The sequence below is a fragment of the Cervus elaphus genome, chromosome 15, assembly GCF_910594005.1.
Source record: "Cervus elaphus chromosome 15, mCerEla1.1, whole genome shotgun sequence".
Lineage (NCBI taxonomy): Eukaryota > Metazoa > Chordata > Mammalia > Artiodactyla > Cervidae > Cervus > Cervus elaphus.
This window is the reverse complement of record NC_057829.1, coordinates 15226591-15239603: the sequence shown is the minus strand read 5'-3', so window position 1 is coordinate 15239603 and position 13013 is coordinate 15226591. Positions and strand designations below refer to the sequence as shown.

At 39.5% G+C, this 13013-nt stretch overlaps 1 protein-coding gene across 8 annotated transcripts in view; it reads left to right on the top strand.

Moving 5' to 3' along the window:
- Positions 1-8358: 8358 nt before the first annotated feature.
- FAM13C (family with sequence similarity 13 member C) overlaps positions 8359-13013 on the top strand; it is a 138211-nt gene continuing 133556 nt past the window's right edge. For 4 of the 8 annotated variants that reach the window (XM_043925534.1, XM_043925528.1, XM_043925527.1 and 1 more), the window contains exon 1: positions 8748-8898. In XM_043925534.1, the coding sequence (XP_043781469.1) occupies positions 8837-8898 (62 nt within the window). In that variant the 5' untranslated portion in view covers positions 8748-8836. Of the gene's footprint in view, positions 8467-8585; positions 8899-13013 lie in introns of those variants that run through there. The other 4 variants (XM_043925530.1, XM_043925532.1, XM_043925531.1 and 1 more) reach the window with 4 other exon arrangements.

The following is a 13013-nucleotide window of genomic DNA, read 5'->3' as shown; positions in this document are numbered from 1 at the left end:
ATTATTTAATGCATTCCTCCTGATTTATATAAATGAAAAATTTACAAGTTGAATAAAAGTATATTTATTGTAGTCCAAGCTATAGCTTTTCTAGTAGTCATGTACAGATGTGAGAATTGGACCATAAGGAAGGCTGGTTGCTGAAGAATAGATGTTTTCTAATTGTGGTGCTAGAGAAGACTCGTGAGAGTCCCTTGGACTGCAAGGAGATCAAGCCAAGTCAATCCTAAAGGAAATTAACCCTGGGCATCATTGGAAGGACTGTTGCTGAAGCTGAAGCTCTAATACTTTGGCCACCTGATGCGAAGAGTCGACTCATTGGAAAAGACCCTGATTCTATGAAAGAGTTAAGGCAAAAGAGAAGGAGGCAGCAGAGGTGGAGATGGTTAGATAGCATCACCGACTCAATGGACATGAATTTGAGCAATCTCTGGGAAATAGTGAAGGACAGGGAAGCCTGGTGTGCTGCAGACCATGCGGTTACAAAGAGTTGGACATGACTTAGCAGCTGAACAACAGCAAACCATATTTATTGTATGCTCCAGTTTTTGGAAGGACTCTATCTACAACAAACTGATTCTATGACACTGGAAGAGATAGTCATCATAATTTTTGCTAAAAATACATACTCTCAAAAGATTTGAAAGGTTGAATTTGATTGTATACAGTATCACCTCAGACACATAGAATTTCATAGGAACGTATGCAAAGCTGTGACTTGAGTTCCATAAACCCATTGCTCTCCTTTCGGAAGGCATGGATGTGGATCTGGATTAGCAGTTGACTTCAATAATTTGGGGCCATGGTGTGATGTAAATGGTAGAGCCACTCACAGTGGTCTTGGGTCATGCACAAAGAGTGTAATGTTAAAAAGAAGGAGATGATAATCCCATTTCACTCTTCATTGGACAAACCATGCCTGGAGTCATAATGTGTTCAGGGTAGCAGGTGCAATTTTTGAAGACATTTTCACAATTTATCCAATGCTACAACTCAGAAGGAAGTTGAGGGGGTCTTCTTCTTTTTTTTTTAATTTTTTATTTTTTGAAGCTGAAGGGATTCTAAATCACGTCATAAGAGAATGTACTGAAGAAAAGGGGAAAATTTGGCCAGGAGACCAGAAGACCAAGAAGGTTAGGTTTTAGGGGCTTTCAGTCATGTGTGAAAGTAACAAGAAGCAGGGGAGAGCTTAAGTGGAAACATTTTTTTTTTTTTTTAAAGAATTAAAGGAGTCCAATAGAGGAGTTGGTGAGCTGAAAATTTCTTCTTCCTGAAGGTTTCAAACAGCAGTTGGAGGGTTTTCCTGGTACGGGTTTAGATATTAAAAAAAAAAAATTAGACCAATTAGCTCCTGAGGTTCTTAAGAATCCTATCAATAGGAAGGATGTATTTGGTCATCTGAAAATTGAAACTAAGATGCTAATAGCAAAATGTGTTTTTTCCCAGGAAAATTTTTGTTTTAATAAGGTTTTCTAAATCAATAATTCTACTACCATGACCCCATCTTGTCCCCTAGAAATCACTGATGATTGATCAATTCTCCAGTGCTCTTTCTGGCTGGACTGGGACCACACCTCAGAAACAACGTTTTGGGAAGCTAGTACCATCAGCCATGTTGGCCTAACAACATGACATCTGTTTGTTATCCCTGCAAAGGGAAGGAAGGAATGTCTAAAACAGGAAAGCCTCATTACCTGCAGGTAATTTGTCTTGGAAAAAGCCCACTTAAGGTGAGTCACTTAAAACAGGAGCTAACATTTCAAAGTGAATAGAAAAATGAGGGATGAATAGACCTTTATCTTGAAAAAGAAAGTAGAACTGAATAATCACTCATTCTATTTCTCAAATATTTACTCGGTACCTACCCTGGTAGACACCAATTTCAGCCCTGGGGATACAGTAGTGAATAAGACTCAGAAATCTTTGTTTTCAAAGAGCCCCCATTCTAGAAGAAGAGGCAATTATAACACAAATAAACAAATATTAAATGTCAAGTAGCGACAGGTCCTATGAAGAAAAGACAATAAAGTGATGGGAGCTGCTAATTTCGGAAGTTTGGTCAGGGATGTTTTCCCCAAGGAAGCATATTTGAGCAGATCTGGGGGTGGTTTTCCCAGCAAAGGGAATAGCAAGTGCAAAGGGCCAAGGGAGGGATCAAGTTCACCTGTTATAATAAGCACAGGGAGACCACTATGATTGAAGCTAAGTTTCGAGTTGTCTCAGGGCCAGGGTGCATATGGCCTGGTAGGTCATGGGTAAACAGTAAATATATTATAAAAATATTCTTAGTTTATATTAGGAATATAATTTATAATAGTCAGCTAATTCTTAGAAATAGTCAAGAATAAATTATGCCCATTGGAGGTGATAGATACATATATATATGTATGTGTGTGTGTGTGTGTGTGCGCGTGTAATTTTTCTGCAAAAGTTTTAATAGCTCATCTAATGTTCACCTTCACTTCACATTTGACATGTACTGCATAATTATAAAAAGGTAACATTTAGAAAATTAATTAAGGGCTTCATAAATTTTTCCAAGAAACACTTTTAATCCTTTGATGTTTAACTCATTCCCTTCAATATTTACATGTTACCATCCTTGTAAATTTTTATTCTTTAGTCATTATTGCCAAAACCTCATTTATCGTTGGAGAAGGAAATGGCAACCCACTCCAGTGTTCTTGCCTAGAGAATCCCAGGGATGGGGGAGCATGGTGGGCTGCCATCTATGGGGTCGCACAGAGTTGGACACGACTGAAACGACTTAGCAGCAGCAGCAGCAGCATTTATCATTGGTTTTGAATGTGATTTAAGCCAGTCTTCATCATCTTTTACTGAGTTCATGAAATCCTGAATCTTCTGCCAAAGTTAAAATTTTGATAAGCTATCAGTTTACATTATATGTATATTTTGTTGTCAGATGGATCAGAAAGAGATTCTCAGACAAAGTTGGACTAGCATTAATTGGGGGAGGGATGTTTAAATAAGCTGGCTGCCATCAGTTTATATTTGGTATCTCAACTTTGCTTCCCTGGGCATCGTTGAATCTTTAGGAGGATACCACTCACGTCATGAGGCCTGTTTAGTAACGTCAGGTACTGGAACTGGTGAGAGAAAGGACAAGAGGACAGAGAATCAGGGAGAGACTTCTTTATGGAACATTATCTTTTCAGGCAAGAGTCCTCTTTTTCCACAGGGAAGTCTGATCACTTCCCAGGGTCCTGGCAGGAAGCTGCAAGTCACTGTGTGCAGGCCAGGAGAGCAGGCCTCTGTTGACTTCCTGGCATTGTGAAGATCCTGGCTCCTTGCCGCAGGGTCTTGCAGAAAGTGATTTCTCAGAATTGAATGGTCCTCTAGGGATGTGTGAGTATTTTACATGAAAGACCTATAAAGTGAGCACGAAGCCATTCTGGATGGAGCTCATTTCATTTTTAAGAGCAACATATCTACGTTTAGTAAAGTTTTCATTTTTATTGGTCTTAAAAAATACTATGTAAACACTGTGTCATTATAAGAAATAGAAAGAAAATATCATCTTTTAAACCTACTACCCAAGCACAGCAGTTTGTTCATCCTGTCCCATACTCCTGAATATAAAGCATTAACTTTATGTTAATATAGTCTTATTATTATAATAATAATAATTATAACGAGAACGTTTGTTGACCTTTTTGTGTCATTTTCAGCTATGTCATTTTATCTCCATTAAAAGCCATGAGGTAAGTTGTTATTGCCTCCAATTTTACAGTTGAGAAAACTTAGGCATGGAGTGCTTGTCCAAGTTCAAACTTCTATAACTGGTGGGTCTTGAACCCTGGCAACTCTAGAAATTTCTTTCTTGACCACTGTTTATTGCTTTGTATTTTGTATATAGCCAAGTCAATATATTAGACTTATTTTCAACTATAATAAAGACTACTGTTATTTAGTCTGAAGTTCAGATGTTGATTTTAAGAACACTGATAGAAAAAGTAAAACATGAAACTTTTATCATATAAATGAACATATTCAAATCCAGCATCTTCATTTTCCCTTTATTCTACTTATATTGTACAAAATAGGGTTGTACATACAGTGTACACTATATATCATATATGTGTACATACTACATAATTACTCTAAAACATGACAGGGACTATGTCTAGCTTGTTCATAGCTATGAAATAGTGACAATCATGTAGCATTATTTGTTGATTCATTCATTTGTTCAATTAATAATAATACTGGTTAATGTATTTTGCATTTTTCCCCTGACATACTTAGGAAATTCTTCCTCAGAATTCTTAGTTCAACATGATGTTAATAGGTAATGTATTTAACATAAACATGCCTCAGTTTTCTCAATTGTAAAATTGGAGGCAAGTCACTGTGTGCAGGCCACAAAAAACAGTTTAGTCTTCATTAAGTTTGAGAAATGTTGGTTGAGAAACAACAAAATGCTTTACTGCCCTGGAGAAGGAAATGGCAACCCACTCCAGTATTCTTGCCTGGAAAACCCCATGGATGGAGAAGCCTGGTGGGCTACAGTCCACGGAGTCACAGAGGGTTGGACACGACTGAGTGACTTCACTTTCACTTTAATCACAGAACTGCTGAAAATTCTTATTTCTTTTCCATAGACATTATTGAATACTTACATGTGTTTTATACATTTATTGTTCTTTGCAGATACTAATGGTGGTGGTTTTTGTTTTTGTTTTTTTTAACAATTTGAAGGTTTCTGGCAACCCTGTGTCAAGCCTTTTGTTGAGGATTCTTGTGTCTTTTGTCTATGTTCATCAGGGATGTTGGCCTGCAATTTTCTCTTTTTTTGTGATATCTTTGTCTGGTTTTGGTATCAGGGTGATGGTGGCCTTGTAAAATGAACTTGGACACATGTAAATGCATGGCTGATTCATGTCAATGTATGGCAAAAACCACTACAACATTGTAAAGTAACTAGCCTCCAAATAATAAAAATAAATGACAGGAAAAAAAAAAAAAACCAACTCTGTCCAGGAAAAAAAAATAATAATAAATGAAAAAAAAAGAAAGAAGTACTCCTTCCTCTGCAATTCACTGAAGGCATTTCAGAAGGATAGGTGTTAACTCTTCTCAAATGTTTGATAGAACTTGCCTGTGAAGGCAATTGTTCCTGGACTTTGTCTGTTGGAAGTTTTTCAATCACAGTTTCAATTTCAGTATTTGTGATTATCTGTTGATATTTTCTATTTCTCCCTGGTTCCATCTTAGAAGGTTGTTTACCTTGCTTAGAATTTGTACATTTCTTCCAGGTTGTCCATTTTATTGGTATATGATTGCTTGTAATAGTCTCTTATGATCCTTTATATTTCTGTGGTGTCAGTTGTGATTTCTTTTTCATTTCTAAATTTATTGAATCTTCCTTTTTTTCTTGATGGGTCTGGATAAAAGCTTATCAGTTTTTTATATCTTGTAAAAAGAACCAGCTTTTATTTTCATTGATCTCTGCTGTTGTTTTCTTTGTCTCTAGTTCATTTATTTCTGCTCTGATCTTTATGATTCAGGTAAGTCTTTGGCACTATTTTTCCAACACCATTGGCTCATCTTGTGTCTCTGTGTCATATTTTGATAATTCTCATAATATATCAAACTTTTTCATTATTGTTATGTTTGTTATGGTGATCTGTGATTAGTGCTCTTGGATGTTACTATTATAATTGTTTTGAGGGTACCACAAACCATGTCCATATAAGATGATGACCTTAACTGATAAATGTTCTCTGTGTTCTGACTGCTCCACCAATTGACCACTCCCTGTCTCTCTTTCCTTAGGCCTCCCTATTCCCCGAGGCACAAAGATACTGAAATTAGTCCAATTAACAACTCTACAATTGCCTCTAAGTATTCAAGTGAAAGGAAGAATTGCATATCTCTTCCTAGCATCTAAAACTAGAAATGATTAAACTAAGAAGAGGAAGGAATGTGAAAGCTAGGGCTCTTGTGCCACACAGTCAAGTTGTAAATACAAAGAAAGTGTTCTTGAAGGAAATTGAAACACAACATCCATTCTGCAGCCCATGAATCAAGGAGTAATTTAAACTTTCAAGTCTTACTAAGAAATACATTTTGTAAGGCTGTAGCTGCCCCAGGTTGTAATTCCTCTAACATCTCTGGACAAAGTGAATTGAAAACCTTCTGGAAAGAATTCACCATTCTAGACACCATTAGGAACATTTGTGGTTCATGAAAAGAGCTCAAAATACCAACATTAATAGCTGTTTGGAAGAAGTTGATTTTGACCCACATGGATGACTTTGAGGGGTGAAAGACTTCTGGGGAGGAAGTAACTGAAGATGTCATGGAAATAGCAAGAAAACTAGAATTAGAAGTGGAACTTGAAGATGTGACTGAATTGCTGCACTTTCGTGAAAGAACGTCAATGAATGAGTTGTTTCTTGTGGATAATAAAGTGATTTCTTGAGATAAAATCTACTCCTGGCAAAGATTTGCTGTGAGGATTATTGAAAAGACAGCAAAAGATTTAGAACACTATACAAATTTGGTTGATAAAGCAGTGACAGGATTTGAGAGAACTGAAGTTCTACTGTGAAGAAAATGGTATCGAATAGCATTTCCTTCTCCAGAGAAATCATTCATGAATGGAAGTGTAAATTGATGGTTTGATGTGGCTGACTTCATTGTCTTATTTTAAGAAATGACCACAGTCACTCCAGCCTTCAGATAACTACCACGCTGACCAGTAAGCAGTCATCAATATTGAGGCAAGAACCTCCCTCCACCAGCCAAAAAGATTACAGGTTCAGATGAGGTTAGTATTTTTTAGCAATAAAGTATTTTTAAATTAAGGTATATACTCTTTTTTTCAGACATAATGCTATTGTTTACTGAATGGACTAATAGTGTAGTGTAAACATAACTTTTACATATACTGGGAAACCAAAAAATTCCTGTGATGAGCTTTGTTGCAACATTTGCTTTATTGTGATGGTCTGGAACCAAACCTGAAGTATTTCCAAGGAATAACCTATATTAAGCTTTTATTCAGTTACTTTTCAAAATATTTAGAGAGGGGAAAGAAAAATCACAAAGGACATTAATGAAACCTGTTGTTCTTTGAAAACTCAATTTCAATTTTTCAGAGTATGTCTTTGAAAGTTAAAGAGATGACTTTTATAAAAATATAGGCACGTACCAGAGATCTATTAACTTATTAATGAGGGTATCTATAAGATGATGGAGAAGGAAATGGCAACCCATTCCAGTATTCTTGCCTGGAGAATCGCCATGGACTGAGGAGCCTGGCTGCAGTCCATGGGATAGCAAAGAGTCAGACACGACTGAGCGACTAAACACACACACATAAGATGATGATGCTCTTGGTTCCAAGAGTATTTTGAGCATCTGAATATTTACAGGCATTTAGAAAGAATGTTATTAATATTATAAGACTGTTAGGTTAGATACAAAATTGGTTCAAGTTGCATAATGCAATAAAACCATAAATACTGAGGTTTTCTTCTGGACAGATTGGACAAAATGTGCAAGGCTAGCACATAGCTCTGTAGTGTCCGAAATCTAACCAAGAGTGACTAGCAAGTGAAAGACAGTCCATTTTTGTATAGAATTAAGCAGTCCTTGGGTGGACCTGTGAAGCACTGTCTTGGTGTGACACTGAAAGATCTTGCTGTTTCGCCTTATTACCAAGTTTTGAATAATTTTTCTAATAATCTGAAAATTAAATTTTGATTTTTTTGGTGGTTGTTTAACTCATCATCTTATATAATTTAGACTAAAACCACCATCTCAGTCGCTTCTGAGTGTGAAGAGATTAAAAGAAGGGAATGAGGATCTTCTCAATTCAAAATAAGCATCTTTCCCAGGTAACTGTTCACTCCATATCAAGGTCAACCAGGCAGGAGAAATTAACCATGAAAAGAGAACAGGACAGACACCTCCTGGGGAATGAGGCAAGTGGGAGGCTGAGAGCCTTCCCTCCCCAGCAGGGCTGCCTTTATTTAACGCGGGCAGCACAGGTGGATTCCATCTCTCATCTTTTGTAAAGCTGGTTGGCAGCGGAGCTTGGGCCAGCGGCTCTGGCCAGAGCAAGCCCTACCCCGCGCACGTTCCCCCCAGTCACCAGCTAATGCCTGGAATAAATTCTCCCCTCTCCCTGAGTTGGTTCATTCAGAGCTTTGAGGTCCTGGGCTGGGCGCTTCCTCCTGGGGACTGAAATAACAGAGTGCAGACTGACTGGTGTAATGCTACGAGCCCTCTTTCAGGGCTCTTCTTTTTCTTCCTGGGCAATAAACATAGACACCAAAAACAGCAGTTATGATCCCCTCCCCCTTCTGGTTCCCTTCCAGCTTTTTCTGAACGATCTGTGCATCTCTGCGAGCCTCCATCCCTAGAGGGGGTAGCTCTTGTAAAACTGGTAGGAGACGTCTGGAAGAAAGCAAGTCCCCCGGGGATTTCAGCGCCTAGGTAGAAACAGTCGGGCTTTCCAGGGGGTGGCCGGCACGGGGAGGCCTGGATTAAAGGCGGCGCTGGGTTGGCGAGATTGAGGTCCCGGAGTACCGCTCCAGGTGCTCCTCGCGAGGGTCCCGGGTGCGGCTGGCTGCCGCGCCCCGCCCAGCTCTGTCCCCGCAGCCTCTCGGGCTGCCGGGCTTTGTGGTTCGCCCGTGCAGCTGGGCCCCTGCTGGGGGTGTCGTTGCGAGCATGTGCAGACAGCAGCCCAAGGTAGAGCGAGCGTGCCGGGTGAGCCCTGAGACTTGCCTTGCAATGCCATGTTTGTGTGTGTGCTCTAACTCCCAGAGAGCAACCAGGGAGACGGCTCCCCGGCCGGACTTGGCTGATGTTTTCTTGTTTCTGTTTCAGCCTTCAGGATAATTCCTTCAGCAGCACCGCTGTAACAGAGTAAGTGATTCTTGTCAATACAATAAGATTTGCATGCCTTTCTCAGGAAGCAACTAACGTGAAGGTATCCTCCCCCGTCCCCAGCTGCTCTGGGCACTAGATGCATTGTCTCCAGTAATCTGGGGCTGTGAAGACCGGGAGACATGGGGACTGATGGGGCCCAGAAATCTTTACAGGTTGAAATCAGCCTTTTAGCAACTATGGGAGGGCTATTAAAGCAAACTGATGGCTTACGGGAGCACAGTGCTCCCAGATTTGTGTTCTTGGAGTTCAGGTTTTTGAAAAATAAATCTCTTTGACATGTCAGCAAGGAAGCTTTGTTGTGTTTTGCCAACACTGGTATCTGTTTTCATGAGCACGCTGTGTACATTTACAGCAATTAGAAGATGGATGTGAAATGACTCGAGTTGAATTCCAGCATGTGATAAATAGGCTAAACAGCCTCATCCTCTCCTTTGTACAGACTTTTAAGACAGTAAACTTTTCTTGAATGCCCTTTGTCAATTTTGTCTTCTGCCCTCAGAGATCTGGTTATCTTAGGACTGTGTTAATCTAGTCCTATGGTTAAAGCTTTTGATTGGGACAACTAATACCATTCAAACATGGAATGAAGGAGTGTAAATATTTTACTCAAGACCAGCATGCATGGTATTTTTTATTAGATATTTAGAGTTTATGCTTTTAATTCTTGTCATCCTTTCCTTAATTTTTTTAATACTGTATTATATGTATATGTTAAAAATTAATGGGTAGTGTATTATGCTAATCTATATGTAACTGATATGTAATTTACATATATATACATATATATGTATGAAATATCTATGCTTTATTTAGCAGTCTTTCTTTAGGCTAACTCACAGTGTTTACTTCTGGGACCTTATGATAGAAGTTACTCTAAATAGTTTTTCAGGAAAAAGAGGTGTATATGGTTATATACTCAACTACATTAAAAAATGCTGCAAGTTTGATACAGAAGTCCCAGTAACTTGGGAACTATTTGCTGAAGTTCCCTAAAACGCAAATAAATGATGTGAGGTTCAGTTCAAGTCACTGGATCAATGACTTGGTAATGGAGGACTATAGGGCTTCCCAAGCCCTCTTGATTTTTACATTCTTTTGTTTCTCTGGATGCTACTCTCTTAGTGTAGAACTTTGGGCTATCTTAGGTGGAGTTACTTTTAAAAAAAAAAAAAAAAGATCCAGGGTTGATTTTAGAAGATCCAGTATAAAATACTCATTGAAACCTTCATCATGTTAATGAACTTGCTTGGTAACAGTGCTATAACTTTGCTTCTCTAAAAGCCTTAGCGTGGGGAGAGGTGCAGGCCAGAGATGAGGCTGTGACTTGCTGGTCTGGGTGCACGGGTGTTGCTTTCTTCCTTTTGCTCTGCATATAGCACCAAATGCTTCCTGGGCCTGACTCTCAGGACCTGGTGTGGCTGAATCCCCAAAGTCAGCCACAGGCGTAGCAGCTTCAAAATGGAGTTCCTTACTTTTAAATTTCACATGGACAGTGTTTTAAAAATGGTTTTAGTTAAATGCTGGGGAAAGTCTGGTACCTTGTCTTTGGACAGTCCCCAAGGAGTTCTGATTGCATAAGATCTTGTTGTTGTTTTGAGAGAAGTGACAGTGATTTATTTTAAAAGGCACTGAGTGACAATTGGGATGCCATCTGGCTAATCTAAAAATCTGAGGGGCATATTTGAAGCATACCAAGTATTCATAGGTGTAACAGGACAGCCTAGGTCCATTTATAACTAGTCATTGTCTAATATAGTATTTTCTCCTCCCCTCAGTTTTCCTTGGTTCTTTAGGCATGACCCCAAAGCCAGCAGGATCAGAATGTGCTATACTGAGACAGAGAAGTAGCAGGTGATTCATAAATGTTCAGGTCTGGTCTTGGTGTACAGCACTTGCCTCTATTTTATGTTTTGGATAAAAGAAAACATCGCCTTCTCCTGTCTCCACCCTACTCCTACTTCCTGCTACCCACTCACACATACTTATCTTTTCTACTGCCTGAAATTCTACCTAGAGATTTGGTTTTTTTTTTTTTTTTGATGAAGAACTCTGGTGGTGACCCTTATTAAAATGGAAATTTAAAAAGTCTGTGTCCCTGGTAGGTGGATTCAAATTGTCATTAATATTTTAATATAAATTATGTTATTGGGTAGTCTAACCTAAGAGGGTTCTGCTTGGCCAGCTGGGGGTCTTTTAAGAGTCAAAGGGAGTGGGAATTGGGAGGGACTCAAGGACACATTTTTTTCTCTTCCTAATTTTTCCCATGCCTTGTCTGTCTCTCTCTGTGCAAATGTGGCCCAGTTCAGTTTCTTTTTTCTACCCAGATTCTTCCAAGATAAGAATGGCCTTGGCCTTGTGTTCTCTATCTGTGTACCCTCTCATCTGTTGCTTTTCCGTGGTCATTTCCTATGTTGCCCTGGCTAACATGTTATTTGAAATGGAGCATACCCAGCAGTGAATTCTGCGGCAAATTAGTTATCATCCAAAGCAGTAACTCTCAAAACCAAAGGACTGTCAGTATCATTTGGGGAAGGGGTTAGGGGCTTATGAAAGAAAAATCCAGTTCCCAGGCTTTATTCTCAAGTGGAAACCTAGAGATGAGTGATCATGTTGGGATCAGCCAAATGCTGGTCTGGGTTTTGTAAACCTTTAGGTCAGCATTGAACATTTTGGAAGCATACTAGTTATGTGGGGGAAAAGTAATTTAAATGAAAACTCACATTCCTTGGCCCTATTCTCAGAGAGTCGATTTAGTGGGGCTAGCAGTGAGGATGAAGCTGGAACTTAACTGTATTTTTCCATTTTTAAAAATTAATTTATTTTAAAAATTGAAGTATAGTTGATTTACACTGTTGTGTTAATTTCCGCTGTACAGCGAAGTGACTCAGTTACACAAGTATATACATTCTTTTTTATATTCTTTTCTATTATGGTTGATCCCAGGAAACTGAATATAGCGCAGCTTGCCATCTTACTCAGACACTCCAAGTGGTGCCGACACAAATGGTTCTGGGGGCACACTTTGAGAAATCCCAGAGGATTGCAGCCTGTATCTCTGCAACTGTGCCTTCAAGGAACATGGTACTGCAGGGAATGGCAGTCCCCCTCATTACCAATCTGAGACCTCTGTACTTCTTTACCCCAAGTCAGAAAAGAGACTTATGGGTATTTCTTTCTCCACCATTCTTCTAAAAAAACAAGTCTTTCTCTCTCTCTTGAGCCTAGACTGAAGAGACTATTTGGTGGGCTTAGTGTGGAGCAGAAGCACCGCAGGCATCACTGCTTTATGCTTTGGAATCCTGGGAAATCCCTTAGCCACTGGGTGAAGGTAATGCTTACCTCACACCACTGTCAGGCTTATTTGAGATCACATGAAAGAGAAGATGAACTGCAAAGTACCTTTTAACGTTTTTTTGTTTGTGGTTGATTCAGTTCAGTTCAGTTCAGTTGCTCAGTTGTGTCTGACTCTTTGCGACCCCATGAATCGCAGCACGCCAGGCCTCCCTGTCCATCATAAACTCCCGGAGTTTACTCAAACACATGTCCATTGAGTCGGTGATGCCATCCAGCCATCTCATCCTCTGTTGTCCCCTTCTCCTCCTGCCCCCAATCCCTCCCAGCATCAGGGTCTTTTCCAATGACTCAACTCTTCGCATGAGGTGGCCAAAGTATTGGAGTTTCAGCTTCAGCATCAGGCCTTCCAATGAACACCCAGGACTGATCTCCTTTAGGATGGACTGGTTGGATCTCCTTGCAGTCCAAGGGACTCTCAAGAGTCTTCTCCAACACCACAGTTCAAAAGCATCAATTCTTTGGTGCTCAGCTTTCTTCACAGTCTAACTCTCACATCCATACATGACCACTGGAAAAACCATAGCCTTGACCAGATGGACCTTTGTTGGCAAAGTAATGTCTCTGCTTTTTAATATGCTATCTAGGTTGGTCATAACTTTCCTTCCAAGGAGTAAGCATCTTTTAACTTCATGGCTGCAGTCACCATCTGCAGTGGTGGTAGAGAAAGCAAAAGTCCAAGTAGAGAGATAACTAACTACCTTGAGCACTTCACAGGAAAATGATGACAAGGACAAATT